The 23,043-nt window shown below is 43.0% G+C and overlaps 1 protein-coding gene across 2 annotated transcripts in view; it reads right to left on the bottom strand.

Annotated features, from left to right (window-relative positions):
* The window catches only part of TRAFD1 (TRAF-type zinc finger domain containing 1), a 61,397-nt gene that overhangs the window by 26,604 nt on the left and 11,750 nt on the right, over positions 1–23,043 (bottom strand). For both annotated transcript variants that reach the window (XM_077462031.1, XM_077462032.1), the window contains 3 exons: positions 21,549–21,601; positions 10,798–10,933; positions 5,229–5,282 (listed from right to left, as the gene is read on the bottom strand). In XM_077462031.1, coding sequence (XP_077318157.1) covers positions 5,229–5,282; positions 10,798–10,933; positions 21,549–21,592 — 234 coding nt within the window. In that variant the 5' untranslated portion in view covers positions 21,593–21,601. The remainder of the gene's footprint in view (positions 1–5,228; positions 5,283–10,797; positions 10,934–21,548; positions 21,602–23,043) is intronic.

The raw sequence follows: 23,043 nt of genomic DNA, 5'->3' as shown, positions 1-23,043 counted from the left end.
TACCGACAGGTATACAATAGTGTCGTTTTTTGTCTCTTAAACTAAAAACACTAGTATCTCACAAAAGTGAGTACACCCCTCACATTTTTGTAAATATTTTATTATACCTTTTCATGTGACAACATTGAAGAAATTACACTTTGCTACAATGTAAAGTAGTGAGTGTACAGCTTGTATAACAGTGTACATTTGCTGTCCCCTTAAAATAACTCACACAGCCATTAATGCCTAAACAATGGCAACAAAAGCGAGTACACCCCTGAGTGAAAATGTCCAAATTGGGCCCAGAGTCAATATTTTGTGTGGTCACTATTAATTTCCAGCACTCTCTTGGGCATGGAGTTCACCAGAGCTTCACAGGTTGCCACTGGAGTCCTATTCCACTCCTCCATGATGACATCCCAGATCTGGTGGATATATCTAAATAAACACAAATTGTGCAAAACTTTGCGATTAGTGAATGTTAAATATTGTGTTAAATGAACATCCCAAAACAGACCAAAAAAAAAAAACAAACACACCTTTCAGTGAAGTGATAATGAAATATCCAAATACAACTTCTGATGCAGCACCTGGATATCTACGGTGACAACTGATAAGTACTTTATATCCGAATGAAGGAAAAAAACAAAAGCCACATGACCTCTTACCGACAAGATGGACCCCAAATTATAGGGATCAAACTCTTGATATGCACAGTGATCAGCTGACAAAATGATTAGTGACTTTCCAACCTTCCAGTCAAAACACTGGAAGGTCGCAAGCTTTCAAACCGGTAGCTGGTGCGTTCCCCATTGATGCTTTTTATGGGGAAACGCGTCAGTTGGAGATGTAATGGAAATTTGTAGGTTCTGTATATAATTGGATTCTATTTTATATGTATTGCACAATGCCCTCACTGTGCACACGGCACTAATAATGTTTCGAGTACATGTTTTGCATTCTTTTGAGTCCTGATTAGAATGAGCCTGCCTATGTAACGCCCTTTGTTACCATAAACATACAATTGTAATATTAATATGATACCTACGTAATCATGTGTATAAAAACCTTCAAATGCGTCATAATAAAAAGGAGAACAGTTATTTGGAAAGATGCTGAGCGTATCTTTTGTGTCTGTTCCCTACTGCAGTAGTTAATTTGGAACCACTAATGAACATGAGGATAGGAGTTGCCCATCTACAAAATATCAGTTTCAGAGAGATTCTTGTGACGTCACCACACACACCAGCTGGCAGTTTGAAAGCTTGTGGCTGTGTCTGTATCGTATTAATTCACTGTGCTTTGGAGCAAACTACCACTTTTTACTGCACTATGAAGTTCCTTCTTTTTCTGAATCTTTAACATATACTGGAGGAGTATAAGGCAAATTTCACTGGAAAGTCACTAATCATTTTGTTGTCTTTGACGGAAGAGAGTGGCTAACAGTTGGAACATCACAGCTGATCACTGTCCATATCAAGAGAAATTTTGAGCCCTATAATTTGGGGTCCATCTTGTCCAGTAAGAGGTCCTGTGGCTTTTGTTTTTTCTCTTCGCTGGGATATAAAGTACCTATCGGTTGCCATCGTAGATATCCAGGTGCTGCATCAGAAGTTATGTGTGGATATTTCATCACATCACTGAAAGTTTTTTTTTTTTTTTTTTTTGTGTGTGTTTTGGGATCTTTATTCACCACAATATTTAACATTCACTAATTGATCTACTTTGAACAATTCACCTTTATGGTTATGTGTTTTTGTATGAATATTTAACATTGTAAGAGGCTTCGTTTCACGCAATTTCTGTTTATACGTTTGGTTTGTGAATTCAGTATTTAATTCTTGGAAGTAGAGGCATTTCACATTTTCAATTTTATTTTTTCATATTTTATTTCACTGTTTTTTTTGTCACATATAATATTTATCACATCACTAGCATGGTAAGCACAGAATAATCCAACTAGATGTCAATGAACTGTAGCTCCCCAGTGCCGGCAGCACTCATGCAGCCCCAGACCATGACACTCCCACCACCATGCTCGACTGTGGGCAAGACACTTGTCTTTGTACTCCTCACCTGACAACATCTGAACCAAATATGTTTATCTTGGTCTCATCAGACCACAGAACATGGTTCCAGTAGTCCATGTCCATAGTCTGCTTGTCTTAAGAAAACCGTTTGTTGATACCCAACATGTCACGCTTCAAAATTGTGCACGCTCATGGAATGGCGACAAACTTTTACCCTTTAAAATCTCCATAGGCGACGTTTAAAAAAAAAAAAATTCTACAGGTTGCACTTTGAGTTACAGAGGAGGTCTAAAATTATTGCTCTTTGCTCTACCGATCACGGCGATACCTCACATGTGTGGTTTGAACACCGCTTTCATACGGGACAGGGTGCGTTTAAAATGTATTTTTCTTTTTTTCACTGTTCTTTTAAAAAAAAAAAAATAATAATTTGTGTCACTTTTATTCCTATTACAAGGAATGTAAAAATCCATTGTAATAGAAAAAAGCATGACAGGTCCTCTTAAATATGAGATCTGGGGTCAGAGAGACCTCAGATCTCATATTTACACTAAAATGCAATTTAAAAAAAAAAAAGTTATTTGAAAAAAATAAAAATAAATAAAATGTCCCTCCTAAGAGCTATGGGCAATGACTTGGAGACAGGTGGGGGGGGTTGGGGGGGGCTGCGCCATCTTCCCCTCACTCGTCTCCATGTCAGGCCAGGGACAGGTCCGGATCGCCGTTACCGACCTGGCTCCTAACTTTTTTAGCTGGCTCCTAGATTCCAAGCAAATTTGTCAAGCCCTGGCCTAAGCCATCTTTATGTAGAGCAACAATTCTTTTTTTCAGATCTTCAGAGAGTTCTTTGCCAAGAGGTGCCATGTTGAACTTCCAGTGACCAGTATGAGAAAGTGAGAGCGATAACACCAAATTTAACACAGCTGTTCCCCATTCACACCTGAAACCTTGTAACACTAACGAGTCACATGACACCAGGGAGGGAAAATGGCTAATGTGCCCAATTTTGAAATTTTTCACTTAGGGGTGTACTGACTTTTGTTGCCAACGGTTTAGACATTAATGGCTGTGTGTTGAGTAATTTTGAGGGGACAGCAAATTTACACTGTTATACAAGCTGTGCACTCACTACATTGTAGCAAAGTGTCATTTCTTCAGTGTTGTCACATGAAAAGATATAATAAAATATTTACAAAAATGTGAGGAGAGTATTCACTTTTGTGAGATACTGTATACACCATTATTTTTATCATCAACAACAATAATAATAACCACCAACTATGCTGAGATTCCTTACATCCATCTATTTGATCCCAAAAAGGTATAAATACAAATTGTAGACCATGGCTGCACATGGCACCTAGTCCTCTCTGAGTTAAGGCTGAAGTCACACTATGTGTGGTGACAGACGATTTACTGGATTGTAGAACATCTGTCACCACAAGGTAGAAAAGAATTTGTAGCCGTCAAGTTTTACTTCTATCTGGTGCTCTGCTAAAGACATTTCCCTTTCCTGTCTCTAAGCCAAGAGAACATTTTCCCCAAATAGAAATGAAGAAACTCTACAACAACAAACATAGATCAGAGCAAAACTCTTTAACGTTAGGTAGGGGAAGGTTCTAGCACTCGTCAGCCTTTCATTGTTGTCAGTTTCCTGGTTGCTGGTTTTCCCCTCACTTTGTCTGGTAAAGCATTGTTTCCCATGTTTCCCAGGAAGAAAGGGAAAGTTTATCTCTAGTTTGACTGGATAAACTGTAAACCTTTAGGCAATATTGTGAATGTGACTTCTCAGCATGTGCTCCTGGTTCCCTGGGTGTTGGAACAGTAAACATGCAGCACTTTCCCAACCTAACAGCAATCGTACAACATTGCATTACGATGTTGTACAGCATTGATCCAATCCCCCCTTACCTCACAGTATTAATCCAACCTTCCCCCCCATTACCTCACCTTACAGCATTAACCCAACCCCCCCCCCCCCTCCCCATTAACTCACCCTACAGCATTAACCCAACCCCCTCCCCATTAACTCACCCTACAGCATTAACCCCAACCCCCCCATATTACCTCACCTTACAGCATTAACCCAACCTCCCCCCCCACCCCTTACCATACAGCATTAATCCAACCCCCCCCAGCATTAATCCAATCCCCCCCAACCCTTACCTCACAGCATTAATCCAACCCCCCCCCCACCCCTTACCACACAGCATTTATCCAACTCCTCCTTACCTCACAGCATTAGTCAAACCCCCCCCCCCCCCTTACTGCACAGCATTAATCCAACCCCCCCCCCCCCCCCATTACCTCACCTTACAGCATTAACCCAACCCCCATTACCTACCTCACCTTACAGCATTAACCCAGCCCCCCCCCCCCATTAACTCTCACTACAGCATTAACCCAGCCCCCCCATTAACTCACACTACAGCATTAACCCAACCCCCCCCCCCCCCATTAACTCACACTACAGCATTAACCCAACCCCCCCCCCCATTAACTCACACTACAGCATTAACCCAACCCCCCCCCCCATTAACTCACACTACAGCATTAACCCAACCCCCCCCCCCCATTAACTCACACTACAGCATTAACCCAACCCCCCCCCCCCATTAACTCACACTACAGCATTAATCCAACCCCCCCCATTAACTCACACTACAGCATTAATCCAACCCCCCCCCCCATTAACTCACACTACAGCATTAACCCCAACCCCCCATATTACCTCACCTTACAGCATTAACCCAACCCCCCAGCATTAATCCAACCTCTCCCCCCCCACCCCTTACCATACAGCATTAATTCAACCCCCCCCCAGCATTAATCCAATCCCCCCCCCCATTAGCTCACAGCATTAATCTAACCTCCCCCCCCCCCCATTACCTCACCTCACAGCATTAATCTAACCTCCCCCCCCCCCCCCCCATTACCTCACCTCACCCCCCCCCCCATTACCTCACCTTACAGCATTAATCCAACACCCCCCTCCCCACAACATTAATCCAACCCCTCCCCCTCACCTCACAGCATTAATCCAACCACCCCCCCACCTTACAGCATTAATCCAACCCCTCCCCCTCCCACCCCAGAGCATTTGTCCAACCTCCCCCCCTTACCTTACAGCATTAACCTAACACACACACACACACCTTACATTGTGCTATGTGAGAAGGAAAATGCATAAAGTTACTGAATAAAAGAATTACTGACCTCATGCTCCTCCAACAAATTCTTCTCCATGCCCATTTTACATTTACAAGTCACCTGCAAAAATCCCAAATAACAATGTTGAAATTCGCCTTTATGCCAAGATTGTACATAACAAATTTATACTGCGCGTTAAGCCACCATCAAATGTTTGCTCCTTAACCCTTTTCCGACCAGTGTACGCATATATGTGGTCTTGTGGAAGCAGCTCCTTATCCGTAGGCTGCATACATGCGCCACTGTGATTGGGCTGAGAGCGGATGCACAACGTGCTCCCAGTACAGAGACCAAGCTGTCAGTGATAAAGACTGGAAACCAGAGGGCCCAGTTCCCCATCACCTGATCACTGCGATAGCCGCCGATTGGTTAGCACAAGGAGTCACTGTACAGCCTACCCCTGTGTTTTCTCCTCATGATTGGTGAAAAATATCGAAGTATCTATGCTTTTTCTCCTTGCTAGACAACAAATTTGTAAAAAAAAAAAAAAAAAAACACAAGATCTCATATGCCTTAAATGATCAAAGGTTATTATAATCAAAAAAGCAAAAGCAGTGTGCAAAACAAATTGTTTCCAAATAGGCCAAACTGATTACGCCATATGACAGAATGAAGCTTTGTCCACATGACAGGTGTAGAGATATACAAACCCTTCACCACACCTCCCGATACAGCTCCCCTCCAAATGTGCATGATCGATCTCTCTCTCGCGCTTTCACCTTATCAAGTCACTCAAGATTGGGATCTTCAACCAGTCTAATTATCTCATGACAAAGGGAAACAGACCTCCATAGCGTGATCCTGTTAGGCATTTTATTCCCATAAACAAGCCCCCCTTACAATTTTGCACTTACTAAAAAACAATTACAAACCAGCATTGGGTAATACTTAACCACCTCAATACAGGGCACTTACACCCCCTTCTTGCCCATGCCATGTTTCAGCTTTCAGCGCTCTCACAATTTGAATGACAATTGCACGGGCATGCTACATTGTAACCATGTGACATTTTTTATAATTTTCTGCACACAGAGCTTTCTTTTGGTGGTATTTAACCACTACTGGGTTTATCCCTTGCAAAAAAAAAAAAAAAGGGGGGGGGGCGGGGTGGAGGAAAAAGAAGGGAGCTTCTTAGTTTGTCAGTGAATTTTGTAAATAAGTAGCTTTTTCTCCTTCACTGATGGGCGCTGATGAGGTAGCACTTATGGGCACCAATTCAGTGGCACTGATGAGGTGGCACAAATATGCCACACTTATGGGCACTGATAGGTGGTACTGGTGGGCACAAATGGGCAGCAGTGACTTGCATCACTAATGGGTACTGATTGCTGGCACTGTTTTCTGTCACTGGTGGGAACATTGCTGGCACTTTATTGTACTGATTATTAGTGCCCTGATTACATGGCTAGATGGCGCTGATCGGTTCTCCTCTTCTAACACTCTGTCAGTGTGAGGCGAGGAGCGCCGATTACGAGCATCTCCATATTTACACGCGACTGGCTGTGATTGCACTGCGACCTAGCAACGCGGTGCGATCACCGCTCGCCAATCGTCCATGCTGGGTGCCGTCATATGACATTCACCCAGAACAAGAGCCGTACCACCCCGCAGTCATTTGACTGTGGGCAGGCGGCAAGTGGTTAATGATGACTGCTCGTGGTTACTCCTAGACACGTTGCGTCATTCCGTCTTTATCAATAAGTGCCTATTTATAGAAGATTCCTCATTAGGCATTACCCAATGCTGTTTTTTTTTTAGTAAGCGCAAAAATGTAAGGGAGCTTGTTTATGGGAATAAAATGCCCGACAGAGTAAGAGGATAGCCAATCAATGGCATCTACTCACAGGGCATCTAGGTATGCAATTCAGGGCACTAATAATCAGTGCCCGATTTAAATAAAGCACCTACAGTGCAAGCAAACAGTACCCATTAGTGATGCAAGTCAGGATTTCAAGCTGCTGCATGCCCCCAGGGGCTCGCATCGTGGCGATCGTTGTTGCGGGTGTCAGTCTGACACCCCGCAACACCGATCTGGGCAAAGAGTCTCTGACCGAGACTCTTTACCATGTGATCAGCCATGTCCAATCACCGCTGATCAGCTTTTCCTCACTCGCGTCTGTCAGACACGAGTAGAGGAGAGCTGATCGGCTGCTCCTACAACAGGGGGGTCTGTGCTGATCGATTATCAGCGCACCCAAGGGTGCCAACACAGGACCACAAGGAATGCCACCACTACCCACAATGGGCATCAGTGAATGGCAAGCATTGTTTGGCATCCATCAGTATCATTTATTAGTGTACAGTGCCGCCTATCAGTGCAACCCATCAGTGGCCATCAGTGAAGGATAAAACTTACTTCTTATTTACAAAACCCAGAGGTGATGAAATACCACCAAAAGAAAGCTCTATTTGTGGGAACAAAAATGATAAAAAAATTTGTTTGGGTACAGTGTAGCATGACCGCACAATTGTCAAAGTGCGCTGAAAGCTGAAAATTGGTCTGGGCAGGAAAGTGTATAAGTGGCCAGTTTTGAAGTGGTTAATATTACACCTTTACATTCACTGCCGAAGGGAAACCTTATTGTCTTTATTCAGAAAATGAATCCAAGCTATAATTAAGGTGTTGTCTATTAGAACGATCTGCTCTCTCCGTGGGATCAGAGGCTAAACTGAGCTCTTCACCATGGTCTGACCGGAGGGAGCAGAAAATATCCCCAGTCACCTCCATGGGCCATAAACAATTGGTAGAGGGCTTGCCCCTAGTCCCCTCCAAAAGCCTCTGTCCTGGTTGGGTCCGTCACACCTTGATCATGAGGCAAGCTCAAAAGCCTGTTTTTATTAATACAAAAAACAAGATTGCATCCTCTGATGAAGCGCCCTATGGAAAATTTTGTTGCAGGCAGTTGTGAGAGAGACAGGAGGTGTGAAAAGGTGGCCAGTATGGTAAAAGGTTGGATGAAAATGAACTAAAGGAGGGCAATGGCATCTGCAGTGATTATTTCTATGTGTGACAGAGCAGATTAAAAGGATACTTTTTCTTTTTTTCAACACGTTACACTCGTATTTACCATGTACCATGTTGTGCATTGTCCCCTTCTCCCGCCGATCTGCCGCCTCCTTGCGACAGTGGGTGGGGATCTTCGCTGTCACAATATGAAAATGACAAGGCTGTGCAGGGCACCACCCACACAACCGAGTCGTTCATTCACAGCTCTGAATGAATGCCTGCAAGTACCATCAACCATTGCACATTGATGGCTTGTAGTTCTCAATTAACTGCGAGGGTGCTAGCGAGTGCTCCTGTAGTCCGTTAAGCTTCTAGGACTTCAGTGACTGCCCATATCGGAGGTACGGGCAGACAGTGTACCTTTGTCTGCAAAAGCCTGACGATGCACCTGCAATCTTCTGATCGCTGGTGCCACGCCTCACAGGCACCCGAAAAAAATAAATAAATGTAAACACAATTTTTATTTGCAAAAAATACACATTTTATTTTTAAAAGGTACACTTATCCTTTAACACGGCACCAGATTATGCATTCATGTATCTTCTCTTCTCCTTCACTGGTACTTGGATTTGCCTCTGCCTTATTGTCTGTCTGCAATTGTCATCCGGCAATACTCTATTATCACCAGCGGTGCAATGTCTTAAGAGATAAGCAAGGTCAAAATTTTTTTTTTTTTTCTGCCATACTTCTATTCTGAGTCACAGAAGTGCAGATATAATTGCACTCCTGTGACCCATATTCAGCTAAAACAGGCTAAAGACCGCTGTCGGCTGACGTTGCTCAGCCAATCCAGACTCTGGACATTCACACTATATTCAGAGATGAAAGTTAATTTGCATGGGCAGAAAGAAAACAAAAAGGTTCCCTATGTGCCCCGTTCACACCACAACATTTTTTTTTCTTTACATCTGTACAATGTGCGCACTTTTCTGCAATAAAAGAAAACAAAACAATATCACATGACACCCACACTGTGGAGGGGGCAGGGCACAGAAAAAAAAAAATAGGTTTTGTTTTCTTGTAGAGAATTTAGGTTGCATATTTCTGTGCAGAAAAAAAAAAAAAAAACTCACATGACAGCAGTGTTACGGTGAAGAACAGAGCACATAGAAAACATTTGTTTTCTTTCGGCCCTTAGAGACCTAAATTAAAAATACAAGTCTCTGCATATGGTGTGAACAAGCCCAAATTAGTCTATGCAAATCAAACCTGCGCTTTTCCCCCCCCCATCAGTTTTTATGTACATATGGTGTGAAAGTTTCATCTCATCTATGTGTTATCTTAACACAATCCCATCGCCTAGCTCTATACATTAAAAGGCCAAGTTCAACTTATGTAAAAAAAAAAAAAAAAAAGAAAAGCACATTTATTGTTCCAGTATGTGTGCATTTAGCTATTCAATTTTTTTGTGGTGATGGGCATCACGCTGCCAGGTGTCCGATCGTCATTTCCAATACTCTTTACCTCTATGGGATTCTTATTGATGGAATTCAGCTTTATAAGAACTTCTTCTGTTTGCACGCTATTGCATTATTTCACAAGTGATGTAATATTGCATATATGTTTTTTTTAGACTTTATTCAGTGTGTGTTATATTTATATATTACATACACATTGTGAATAAAGTCTAAAAAAACATATATGCAATATTACATCACTTGTGAAATAATGCAATAGCGTGCCAATAGAAAAAGTACTCATAAAGCTGAATTCCATCAAGAAGAGTCCCTTAGAAGTAAAGAGTATTGGGAATGACAATCAGACACCTGGCTGCATGATACCCATCACCACACAAAATTGGAGGCTTACCAAAAAGCCAGTGAGCACCTTTACTCAGGAAGGTCACAAAGCACTGTGATCCACTGAGAAGGAAGTCTGGACGTTCATTTCCAGTAGCCTTGGATGGCATACACCAAAAGGTTCACAAGAGATCAGGACGTATTATTGTGAAACCTCAGTGCTGGAGTGTATATAAAACAAAAGACTCCACATACAATACTGTCTCTGCATCAGATTTAATAAAAGTAGCGCACTTACATAAAATTGTAAAGTTCAGGCTGAGAACGTAACACAATCCAAACAAATCAATTCCCTTGTAAGTTCCAAATAGTGATCGTGCATGGCCAGCAGCGTGTGCACATGACTTTAATTGGCTTATTAAGACAAAACTTTTTTTTATTTTAGATTTAGACAGAGTGGGGAATGGTTAGAACCTCTCATGTTTTATCGTTGCCTGTATCCCCTTAAAATTATTTGAACATAATAATAGGAAGGGAGAAGCTAATTAAAAAAAAAAAAAAAAAAAAAAAAAACACCAAACACACACACACACACCTTTGACAACCATCAGGACAACAAACTTTCCCTTGTGCACAATATCATTATAAGCCTAAGCCAACAATACCATTTTAAATTGTTCAAGTGACAGTGTTAACCACAACAAACAGGGTAGTAGATATCCCCCTGAAGCCACAGACTGCATTAACAGCCTAGTAGAGGTTAAAATATAACCACAAGTAGAGGAAAGGGGGCTGGCATACTACAAGAATGCAAGTATTTGGTCATTACCTGGACATGTTCAGTGTTCATGTGCTCCTCCATGTCAATGCTAGGAACTGGCTCTTTGCATACCTCACATATACGGATATTACGGTGACAGTGAATCTCATGAATAGTGAAATTGATCAACGAGATGTCACGTTTACTAGAGAGAAGACAAACAATAGTAATTAGTAAGAGTTGTCAGAGTGAGTAGCAAGGTAATATAAAAAGGTATATTTCTCATTTTCATACAATTATAAATGGTAAGTAAAGGACTTTTTTTTCCCCGTTGTCTTAAAATGAAAGACATTAAATTCCAAAGCTGGAAAGCAGTTCTGGTCTCTCCATTTACAAAGAAGCATCATAATTAATACAACCATCTGTTTGGGAAAATCTTTTATTCTGCTTTAATTATTGCCAACAACTTTCTAACTTCCTTCTGCTTTCCTATGAATGCATTTTAAGTATAAAGCATGTTGAAATACCCTACCTGCTTATGAAAAATGTTCCCCTCAGCCACCACCCCGGTTGGCACTGCATGAAAGAGTGGCAACATGCTAAACATCTGGTGGTCCCAGTCTCTAATCTCACCCTTCCTGATGCAGATCCTTACAATATATGAACTGGTGACTATCGTTTGCGTCTTTGGGACAACAGAAATCACCCCCTTCTTTCTTCCGGGCTTAACTTCAAGCATTAAAGTGGTTCTAAAGGCAGGGTTTTATCTTAATGCATTCTATGCATTAGGATAAAAAAGCTGTGTGCAGCAGCCCCCCTAATACTTACCTGAGCCCCATCTCAATCCAGTGATGTTGCACGAGAGCCTTGGCTGTCCGGGACTCTCCCTCCTCATTGGCTGAGACACATCAGTGGGAGCCATTGGCTTCCGCTGGAGAGGAGAGGAGAAGCCAAGCTCCGTCTCTGAATAGACACGCAGAGCAGCAGCAGTACAGCTTGGGTGCCCCCATAGCAAGCTGCTTGCTGTTGGAGCACTGAGCAGGGGCCAGGAGTACCAGCAAGGGACCCAAGAAGAGGAGGATCTGACCTGCTCTGTGCAAAACCATTGCACAGAGCAGGGGAGAATAAAAATTGTTGACTAATGTCACTTTAACCACTTGAAGACCGCTCACCGCATTTATACTGAGGCATACTTTCATGCAATAGATACTGCGGGCACGCATCTGCCCGCTGCACAGAGGGGGAACCAATCAGCAGGTCCACCGGCCATCTGCGATCACTCCACAGAGCAGCAGAATGGGGGGGGGGGGGGGGGGGGAATCTGCCTATGTAACAAGGCAGGTCCCCGTTCTGACAGGGAAATACACAGAGATCTTCTGTTCCTTGTAAGCAGGGACAGGGATCTCTCTTCTTCCTGTCAGTCCACCCCCCCCCCGCCCCCACAGTTAGAAAACACTTGCAGGGAACACAGTTAACCCTTTGATTGCCCCTTGTGTTAACCCCTTCCCTGTCGGTGTAATTTATACTGGGTCAGTGCTTTTTTATTTTATTTTAGGACTGATCACTTAGTATCAGGATTTGTCTGCCGCAATGTAGCAGTCCCCAAAAATAAAAAAGGGAGCTGATCACCACCATTACCAGTAAAAACAAACAAAAGATATATATATTTTTTTTTTTTTTATTTATTTAAATAAAAAGGCCATAAATCTATCCCCTAATTTGTAAACACTATAACTTTTGCGCAAACCAATCAATATACGCTTATTGTGATTTTTTTTTTACCAAAAATATGTAGCAGAATACATACTGGCCTAAACTGATGAAGAAATTCAATTTTTTATTTTTGATAATGTATTATAGCAGAAAACAAATATATATATTTTTTTTTTTATTGGTGTTTTTTTTTTTTTTTTGTTTGTTTATAGTGCAAAAAATAAATTGCAAAAGTCATCAAATACCACAAACAAAAGCCCTATTTGTGTGTGTGGGGGGGGGGGGAACATAAATTTTATTTGGGGACAGCATCGCACAACTGCGAAATTGTCAGTTAAAGTAACGCAGTGCCGGATCATAAAAAATGGCCTGGTCATTTAGGGGGTAAAATCCTTCCAGGGCTGAAGTGGTTAAGAAAGGCCTTCTCGGTTTTTCTTTTAGCTGCCAGAGTGGCAAGAACTAGACATTGGAGATCTAACCTCCCACTTCCATCAAATAATGGGCTACCAAAGTCGCCCATCTGCAGCAAATGGAAGAGTTGACAGCCGACTAAATAACAAATATGACCGATATAGCTCTACTTAGCCAGCTAAATTGCTGGCTAACGTGCTTGACGTGGTCAGAGCTCATATAAATCGATCCAGATAATCCATTATCCCAGAGGCTATCCCCTCTCAGCAACTAACCCGTCTCCCCTTCTCCTAATCTCACCCCCACAGGATAATTTGGATATTTACCCCTGCCCACTCAAACCCAGGTCAACCTTATGGGGTTGGATTTACTAAAACTTGAGTCAAAATCTGGTGCAGCTGTGCATGGTAGCCAATCAGCTTCTAACTTCAGGTTATTCAATTAACACTTCAGCCCCGGAAGGTTTTACCCCCTTAATAATCTGGCCATTGTTTTGTTTTTTTGCGACAATTTTGAAAACAAACCAATATTTTTTACTTTTTGCTATAATAAATACCCCCCAAAAAAATAAAAATAAATAATGCAATAGGTGTATATTGATTGATTTGCACAAAAAAGTTATTGTGTCTACAAACTATGGAAAAGATTTATGGACTTTTTTTCTATGCGATCTGTGATTTTTAGAGGGACTGCGACATTGCCGTGGACAAATCAGACCCTAAGTGACCCTTTTTGGTGTCCAGTGAAATTACTACATTGATCAGTGCTAAAATAATGCACTGATCAATGCATCAATGACACTGGCAGGGAAGGGATTAACACTAGGGAGCTATCAATTGTGTTAACTGTGTTCCCTTGGAGTGTTCTAATTGTGTGGGGGCTGGGCTCAAAGGAACACCACATAGATCACTGTTCCCGATCACTGGGAACAGCAGATCTCTATGATGTCTCCTGTCAGAATGGATACCTACCTTATTTACATAGGCAGATCCCCATTCTGTCTCTGTGTACCAGGATCGCGAGTCGCTGTCGGACATCAAACCCGCAGGATCCGCACCGCGTCATATGCACGGACCCCCGTGGAGCTGACCGCCCGTGAGATAGAGATAGATAGATAGATAGATAGATAGATAGATAGATAGATAGATAGATAGATAGATAGATAGATAGATAGATAGATAGATAGATAGATAGATAGATAGATAGATAGATAGATAGATAGATAGATAGAGAGAGAGAGAGAGAGATGGATATACATATACACAATCGCCGGCAGACATCGAGTCCGCGTGACCTGCGGCATACAGAGGGCGCGCCCACAGTGTCACATGCATGGACCGTATCGGTGCGGTTCTCAAAGGGAACAACCTGAATCGCGGGACCCCTGAGAGTCCTACTAATGTGTTTATCTTCTCAGTGACCATTTGTGCAGTGAATTCCTGTAGTAAACGCTAAGGGGGTTATTTACTAAAGGGAAATCCACTTTGCAGTACAAGTGCACTTGGAAGTAAAGCTGCTGTAGAACAGAGGGGGACATGCAAGGAAATAAAAAAGCATTTTATCTTGCACATGATTGGATGATAAAATCAGCAGAGCTTCCCCTCATTTTAGATCTACTCTTTAGATTAAGAGCGACTACACTTCCAAATGCACTTGCAGTGCAAAGTGGATTTTCCTTTCATAAATAACAACCCCCCCCCCCCCCCCCCCCACAAGTCTCTATATGGTTTCTCTACTTTGTTTTGTACTGAAAATATTCAATACATTTTTTTATTTTTTTTTAAAGAGGGAAGAACATTTCTGTTGTGCTCAATCTTTAAAATTGCCATATTGCTCGTGAATGTGCCCACTCTGTTTCAAATTGAACTTCTTCTTAGCCCATGAAGCACACAGTAAAAAATCCCTATAAACTGGCCATAGATGGGAAGAATTTCAAAGGAAAATTCTAACGGAAAAGAAGGGTCTCATTTTTCTAATCCTTAGTAGATCAAATCCGCGCTCCAACGCAGGGATTAGAATATTCGAAGAAGCAGGTTGGAAAACTTTTCATGAACAAATTAACTTCTAACAGTGAATGTGGGTTTTATTCAAAGTCCATTCATGCCAAAATTGAAAAAAATAAATAAATAAAATAAATAAATAAACCCTTTTGAACGACAAAGAAATGTTCTGAGAATTTTTGTACACATTTGCCTAAGGCTTTTCCTAAGAATTATCATTTGAAATTCTATTTATCTATGGCCAGCTGTAACTCTCACCTAACCCAGCAGGATGAATACAACTTTTGTGTTGCTTACCTGTTGTTCTGTTCAGACTGAAGGGAAATACTCAGCACTTCCAGGTATAGGTGAACATATGACTCGTCGCTCTTATTCAACAACACTGGTGCCTCACAATAGGCTCAGTGTTGTCACATGGGGCTAGGGAAGGAGATTACGAGTGCTGCGTAAGCTCTTACAAGTCTATTTGGAGCTTACACAGGACTTTTTCCCAGTCTTAGTAGATGAACAAAATGCTGCTAGGGAGGACAGGAAGCTAAGGGATCCTTTACTTTGCCCTGCATTAGCAAAGGAAGAATTTAACAGAAGGCTCCATGCATGCTAGCGTTTTTTTTTTTATAAGCTCAAAAAACACTAGAAAAAGATAGTGGATGAAAAAAAAAACTGGAGTTAGTACTTACCGGTAACTCCTTTTCCGGTGGTCTTCCAGGACAGCCCTTGAGAGATGGAGCTCCTCCCATCGACACAGGAAACACATTGCCACAGTTCAAAAGGCGGTCCCTCAGGTCCCTGGTCAGTCATTCACCAAGAACCGAAGGATGGAACTGAAAAACATATAAAACCATAACAGGTAATAACATTAGTACATCACTACAATCAAATAAAGGGTGGGATCGTGCTGTCCTGGAAGACCACCGGAAAAGGAGTTACCGGTAAGTACTAACTCCAGTTTTCCCAAGTGTTCTTCCAGGACAGCCCTTGAGAGGATCCCCAAGTACTTACCAGATTAGGGGGGGACCACGGCCTGGAGGACTTTCCTCCCAAAGGCCTGATCCTGACTAGACATTAAGTCCAGTCGGTAATGCCTTGTAAAGGTGGAAAAGCTTGACCATGTGGCTGCTTTACATACCTGCTCCGGGGTGGCACCAGCTCTTTCTGCCCAGGATGCAGACAACGCTCTTGTTGAGTGAGCTTTAACACCCTCAGGAGGATCTCTATTCAAGGCCTTATACCCCTCTGCTATAGCTAGCCTAATCCATCTAGCTATGGTTACTTTTGAAGCTTTCTGTCCCCTACGCTGTCCGGAAAAAAGGACAAAAAGGGAGTCTGAGATTCTGAATGGATTTGTTATTTTAAGATATTCTAGAATACACCTCCTCACATCCAATAAATGAAAACGTTCCTCTTTCTCATTTGCTGCATTTTGACAAAATGAAGGGAGGACAATATCTTGGGACCTATGGAAGCTAGATGCTACCTTTGGTAAGAACCCAGGGTCTGTCTTTAGAATGACTCTGTCTTCTAGGATCTGTAGGAATGGTTCCCTGATGGAAAGTGCTTGGATTTCACTGACCCTACGGGCTGAAGTGATTGCCACCAGGAGAACTGTCTTAAAGGTAATAAGCCTTAGGGAGGCCTCTGAGATAGGCTCAAAGGGTGACCCCAAGAAAGCTTTTAGCACAACTGCTAAATCCCAGGATGGGACTTTTGTGATTCTGACTGGCTTGCGTCTAGCGACTGCCTTACAGAATCTAGCGACAAAAGGATTTTCCTGTAAGCGTTCATCTAGGTATACACTTAAGGCAGCTATCTGTACTTTAATAGTACTTAGGGTTAAACCCTTGTTTACACCTTCCTGTAAAAACTGTAGAATATTAGCCGTATTTATGTCCCGGCCATTCAGCCAGCTATTGAATTTTTTCCAGACTTTTTTGTAAATAGCTCTCGTGACTGGTTTGCGACTCTGTAGTAAGGTCGCAATTACCTCGTCTGACAGGCCCTTACTCCTTAAGATTTCCTCCTCAGTAACCACGCTGACAGCTTCAGTGTGGCGACCTGCGGATGGTAAAGAGGTCCCTGCGACAGGAGGTCCTGTCTGTAGGGAAGTCTTAGAGGCGGACAGTCTGTCAATTGTAGCAACGTTGTGAACCACGGTCTCCTGGGCCAAAAAGGTGCTACTAGAATCAAACAGGTTTTTTCCTTGAGGAATCTTGCTAGGACCCTCGGAATGAGATGAAGAGGGGGAAATGCATACGCCAGACTGAAAGTCCATGGAGTTTGCAAGGCATCTACCGCCAGGGGTTGATCTCCTGGGTTTAGCGAGAAAAAATTGAATGCCTCTGGGTGTAAGGACCATTCTTGGTTCGAAATCCTCTGTCGACTCAAGAAGTCCGCCTTGTTGTTCAGCTCCCCTTTCAGGTGAACTGCAGAAATGGATTCCAGATTGGCTTCTGCCCACTGGAGAATGCGTCTGGCTACCAACATCAAACGAGGACTTCTGGTTCCTCCTTGTTTGTTTATGTATGCTACAGCCGTCGTATTGTCTGAACGGACTTGTAGATGGTGACCCTGTATTGCGGGGTGGAAAGCTAGAACAGCTCTCAGGATTGCTGTTAGTTCTTTCCAATTGGAAGAGAAACATTTCTCCTCCGGGGTCCACTTGTCCTGGACCCAGCTTGAGCCTAGGTGGGCTCCCCAGCCCCAACTGCTCGCATCCGTTGTTAGTGTTGAAGTGATAGGAAGGACCCAATGAACCCCTTTGTTTAGGTTCTCCCTGTCCTTCCACCACCAGAGGGAGCGTTTTACCCTTGAGGGGATCGATACCTCCTCCTCCAGATCTCTGCCTTTTAATTGTTCTAACAGAAAACCCTGAAGTTCTCTTTGATGGAACCTGGCCCATTGTACGGCTGGAATGGCTGCCGTCATAAGACCTAAGACCGACATTACTTCCCTCACCGTACACTTGGGGCTGCATTGAAGAAAAGATATTCTCTGCCACAGATTCAAAATCTTTTCTTCCGGCAGTATAATTTTCTGATCTACAGACTTGATCCAGTACCCCAGATACAGGATCTCCTGTGTTGGGGTTGTCTTGGATTTCTCCTGACTGACAATCCACCCTAATCGACTCAGACTGAGTTGAGTCAATTCTAGGTCCTGAGAAAGACGACTCTCTGAGTGGGCTGTTAGGAGCAGATCGTCTAGGTAGGGGATAATTGAGACTGATTGAAGCCTCAGAGGAACTAAAGCCTCTCCGAGAACCTTGGTAAAGATTCTCGGAGAGGATGATAGACCGAAGGGAAGTGCTCTGCACTGAAAGTGGTAAACCTTTGTGTCTATCTGCACTGCCATTCGAAGAAATTTCTGGCATTCCTCCCTTATTGGAATGTGCAGATAAGCATCCCTTAGGTCCAGGGTTGCCATAAATGTCTCTTTCTGCAGGAGATTCTTTATGGAATAAATGGACTCCATCCGAAATCTCTTGTAACGGATGGAGCGATTCAGTGGACGGAGGTTCATAATTAGTCTGAATCTCCCTGACGGTTTTCTTACCACAAAGATGTGCGAGTAAAAACCGTCCCCTTGTTCCTGAATAGGGACTGGTGTCAATACTTCTTGATCTACCATTTCCCCTATTAGTAAAGGTAAGGCCCTGGCCTTTTCTGAGTGACTTGGAAGCTTTGTCACCAGAAACTTGGAAGGAGGGTTGCTGTGAAATTCCAGCGCATGACCCCTTTTTATTATGTTTAAGACAAACTCGTTCGAGGTTGTCTCTTCCCATTGAGGAAGAAATTTGCTTAATCTTCCTCCCACAGGAACCCTGACGTCACTGGGGTTTGGGATCCTGATTGGGGCGGCTAAACAGTATGCCCCCTTTTCCTTTCCCTTTATGTCCCGACCAATGTTTTTTGGGGGTTGAACTCTTCTCTGATTTAGAGGGTTCCTTAAAGGGACGAAAAATTTTTCTTTGAAAATTTTTCTTTTTTGCAGGAAAGGTTTTCTTTTTGTCCGCCGTCCTTTCTAAGGCGGAGTCTAATTCAGGCCCGAAGACTAAGTCTCCTGTAAAAGGGACGCTGCACAGGCGGGTTTTAGACGCCGTGTCTCCCCCCCAGGTTTTCATCCATACTGACCTCCTTGCTGCCACTGAAAGTGCTGCAGATTTAGCCGTAAATTTAACGGAGTCCGTGGAGGCGTCAGAGATGAAACTGGTGGCCTTAAAAAGCATAGGGAAAGATTTCAAAAGCTCCCCCCTAGGAGTGCCTGCCTTTAAGTGTTCTTGTAGTTGCGATAACCAGAACTCCAGGTTTCTAGCTACACAGGAAGTGGCTAGAGCTGGTTTTAAGCCTGCCATAGAGGCATCCCAGGCCCTCTTTAAGACGATGTCTGTTCTCCTGTCCATGGGATCTTTCAGGTGGCCCATATCCTCAAAGGCCAGATCAGCCTGCTTTGAGATTTTGGACAGAGGGGCGTCTAGTTTTGGATTTTTATTCCAGACCGCCTCTGGGCTCTCATCAAAAGGGAACCTTCTCTTAAGGGATTTAAGAAAGAAAACCTTCTTGTCTGGTTCAGACCACTCCTTAAGGACAAGGTCAGAAAGCACCTTATGTATAGGAAAAACCCTTGCTTTCTTTTTCCCCAGAGCCTCATACATTTGATCATGTCTGGATAACTGAGTTTCTTCCTCCTCAATTTCCAGCGTATCATAGATAGCCCCCATTAGCTCATCTACTTCCTCGAGAGATAATCTATATTTTGAGGCTTTAGATGCTGCTTGATCCTCTTCCTGACCCGAGTCAGTGTCAGAGGATTCGGGGCTAATCAACGTGGGGCTAGGCTCCCTGACCATACGGGGCTCCCCTGAGCTGGGTGTTGTAAGGCATGGTGAGGATGAGATTATAGTTGTTTTACTCGTGGAGGCAGCTGCAGCTGATCCCACGTCAGTGATTAACTCCCGGAGGGACTTAAAGGTCGACGCCATTTCCTCTTTAAAGGAGCCCAAAAACTTTGCTAAAGGGGAATCTGCCTCAGATTTAAGCAAGCTTGCAATGCATTGCTTGCATAGGGCTTTGTTAGAGCCAGAGGACAACCTATTCCCACAATTAGGACACTTTTTGCGGCCTGTCTTGTCTTCCCTTGGCATCTCTTTAGCCTGAAAATAAGAAGACAAAGGATTTCTTAGCGTCAGAACCATGTCCCTCTTAGAATCACCACTAACAAACAACCTCACTGTGAGTAAACCGCCACCGTGGGGTACTACAGGGCCCAGCCTACAAACACCACCACTCCACCAGAGTAATAGCATGCCCAGCAGCCTACCTGGGTTTGGCTGGTGCCTGTCTCCGCCGGAGTATCCTGGGGAATAGCCTCCATGGTCCCCCTCTGACGCTCCGAATCCCGCCGCTAATCCGGTATAGCTGGACGCTGGTCGGGCTTTACAGGCACAGCGCTGGCTCTCCCTCTCCTCCTTGTACCCTTAGAGACCCGGAACCAGAAGTCTCGGCACGCAGTGATGACGCGGTTCCACCGGAAGTGAACGCTCGGCGTCTCCGACCCCCTGCAACGAGGAGGGAAGATGGAAGGTTCCACTCACCACTCCTGGGGGAAACCGGCGTCATTCTGCCCCTGGCCACCTCGGCACTGGAAGGAGGAGGGTAACGGGTCTGCTCCGGTTCAGCTGGACGGTACCCGAGCCAAAGAAAAAAAGGTATGGACCCAAACTGCAGCCATAAACCAGGACCCGGTCCCTTAGGCTTGCAGGTTCTCAGGCAGCCCCTGAGAGGGGCCTCCAGGTTCCTGGCAACATGTTCCTCCGACGGAGGAAACACAAATGACTGACCAGGGACCTGAGGGACCGCCTTTTGAACTGTGGCAATGTGTTTCCTGTGTCGATGGGAGGAGCTCCATCTCTCAAGGGCTGTCCTGGAAGAACACTTGGGAAAATAGCTATTTTGTGCCAGTTTGTAGTAGCTTTTTAGTATTTTTTTTTTTTTGGAGCATTAGCCTTTTATTAGCATTTTTACATTACATGAGGGAAAAAAAACCAAAAAAAAAAAACTGTTAAGAGTAGTTTAGGAGCGTTGCATTTTTTTTCTGCTGGAAAAATGCTCCAAAAAAATAAAAAATAAATAAATAAAAACCCAAAAAGAAACAAATTCTCTGCTCCTAGACACTGAAGCTCAAACAACGCTAATAGCCTAAAGTAGTTTGCATGGACACATAGGATAACAATATTTAGCTTCTAGGAGCAGACAAAAAAATAAAAATAAATAAAAAATGCTAACAGCAGCTTCTACGAGCCTAACGTGCTAGTGTGCATGAAGCCTAACTGTTATTTGTAAAAAAAAAAAAAAAAATTATATTATATTATATTTTGTTTTTTTATTACCAGTTACACTTACTGGTAACAGTGTTTCTAGGACCTCTTCCAGGATGGTACACCTGAGTAGGCCTGCCATCCTGGAAAATGACTGGAGGAAAAAAAAATAAAAAATAAAGATTTTATCATTAGCATTATTATTTCATAGGATTTCATTTTAATGATCATCAAGGGTAGAAGTCATCAGTCAGGGAAGTGGAGGACATTTAATGATAAGAGCCCATGCGTCTACCTCTTTTGCATTCGTTTCCATAATTGCTGTAAACAGGGACCACCTCCACTAAAATGATGCTTCAAACAAAAACATAAAAAGGGCTTACCAGTTTCCACAAAGACGCGTCTCCTGTTCAGTGCTGGAAGCCATGATCAGTTTCTAAAGAGAATAGAAGAGTTTGTATCACTTTCACTTTCTGAAAACTGTGAAGTCAATTCTGGGAAACCTGTTCCTTATAAATAAATACACGTACTTACTTCTGAAAATCGAAAGGAATTATTTTAATTTACTTAGCACTGATGTCTTTTGTTACAGGATATACGCTAAAGACCTATTGTTGCTAGAAGTAAAACATTACAAAAGTAGCCAAACAAGGCAGGGGAAAAAAAAAAAAAATAAATAAAAAAATAATAAAAAAATAATATATATTTATATTATTATAATGTAAACCATTCAACCAATCATGTATTTCTGGCCAATAAAGTGCACAAAAGGTGCAAAGAAAGGATTACAGCATAACACTTTATTTTCCTTAAATATAATATAAACAGTTTGCAATAAATGGACAGTTTGATAGCCACCAATATAAACATCGTAAAAGTAGTATGTTGTTTTTTTTTTTTGTATTGTAGAATCATACTTACCTAGGTGGATGCAGCATGGGTCCGATGCTGCATCTGTCGCCCGGCACCTCTGCACTGAAAACCAAGCGAACACCACCGATCACTCGGTTTTCACAGCTCCGTGAGCAGAGAACTGTAGACTGTTAGTCACAGCTCTGTGCTTATCTCCCTCTATGCTCATTGGAGTACTGGGCTGTGGAGGGGCGGGGAGTGGCCGGCTTAGGCTCTCAGCGGCTTGCTGAGAGGCATGAGACGGGTGTCAGTCCAGGCACTTAGCGGATCCAGACTTCCATTGTCAGGATGACGTGGTGCCTGGTCTGATATCCGTGATGTCAGCAGAGAGTGGACTTCAGTCTGCTCTCCGCTGAAATCGGGTCACAGGAATGCAAAACGAATTGCACGCCTATGATCCACAGAAGCTCAGCCAAAATGAGCTTTGGCTGGACTTCTTGAATGCAAGGTGTTGTCACCTGTTACAGCCAGTCAATTGGAATATTTACAAAGATGTAATATTTTCTGACTGCTAAAAAAATTGTGTTTGAATAAAACAACTTTCTGGATAACAACAAAACTTCTGAACTGTGAAGCATGGTGGAGAGCAATACTGACATAGGTGGATATGCTGCATAACCAGAGACCAATGAATTCTAGGCTGTACTGGGTAATTCTACAACAAAATGTCAGGGCACCTGTGACTTTAAAAGTGGTTGTAAACCCTTCCATATACCCAGGGAAGTGACTGGCCTCAAGGGATACACAGATTAAACAAAAATTAAAAATACTCAGAGAGCTGAAATGATACACTGCAGTGAGGAGAGTTCTGAGAGCTGACTGCAGGGAAGAGACAATACACACACACACACACACACACACACACACGAGAACAGAGCCGAGGATGTCAATCACAAGTTGTGTGTTGAAGTTCCTGCCATTGTCACCTTCTTAGCGTTTGGTGTCAGGAAAGCTTGTCAGAAGCCA

Source organism: Lithobates pipiens, unplaced genomic scaffold, assembly GCF_037356315.1.
Source record: "Lithobates pipiens isolate NorthernLeopardFrog02 unplaced genomic scaffold, aLitPip1_a1.2 Scaffold_3, whole genome shotgun sequence".
NCBI lineage: Eukaryota > Metazoa > Chordata > Amphibia > Anura > Ranidae > Lithobates > Lithobates pipiens.
This window is presented reverse-complemented; position numbering and strand designations above follow the sequence as displayed.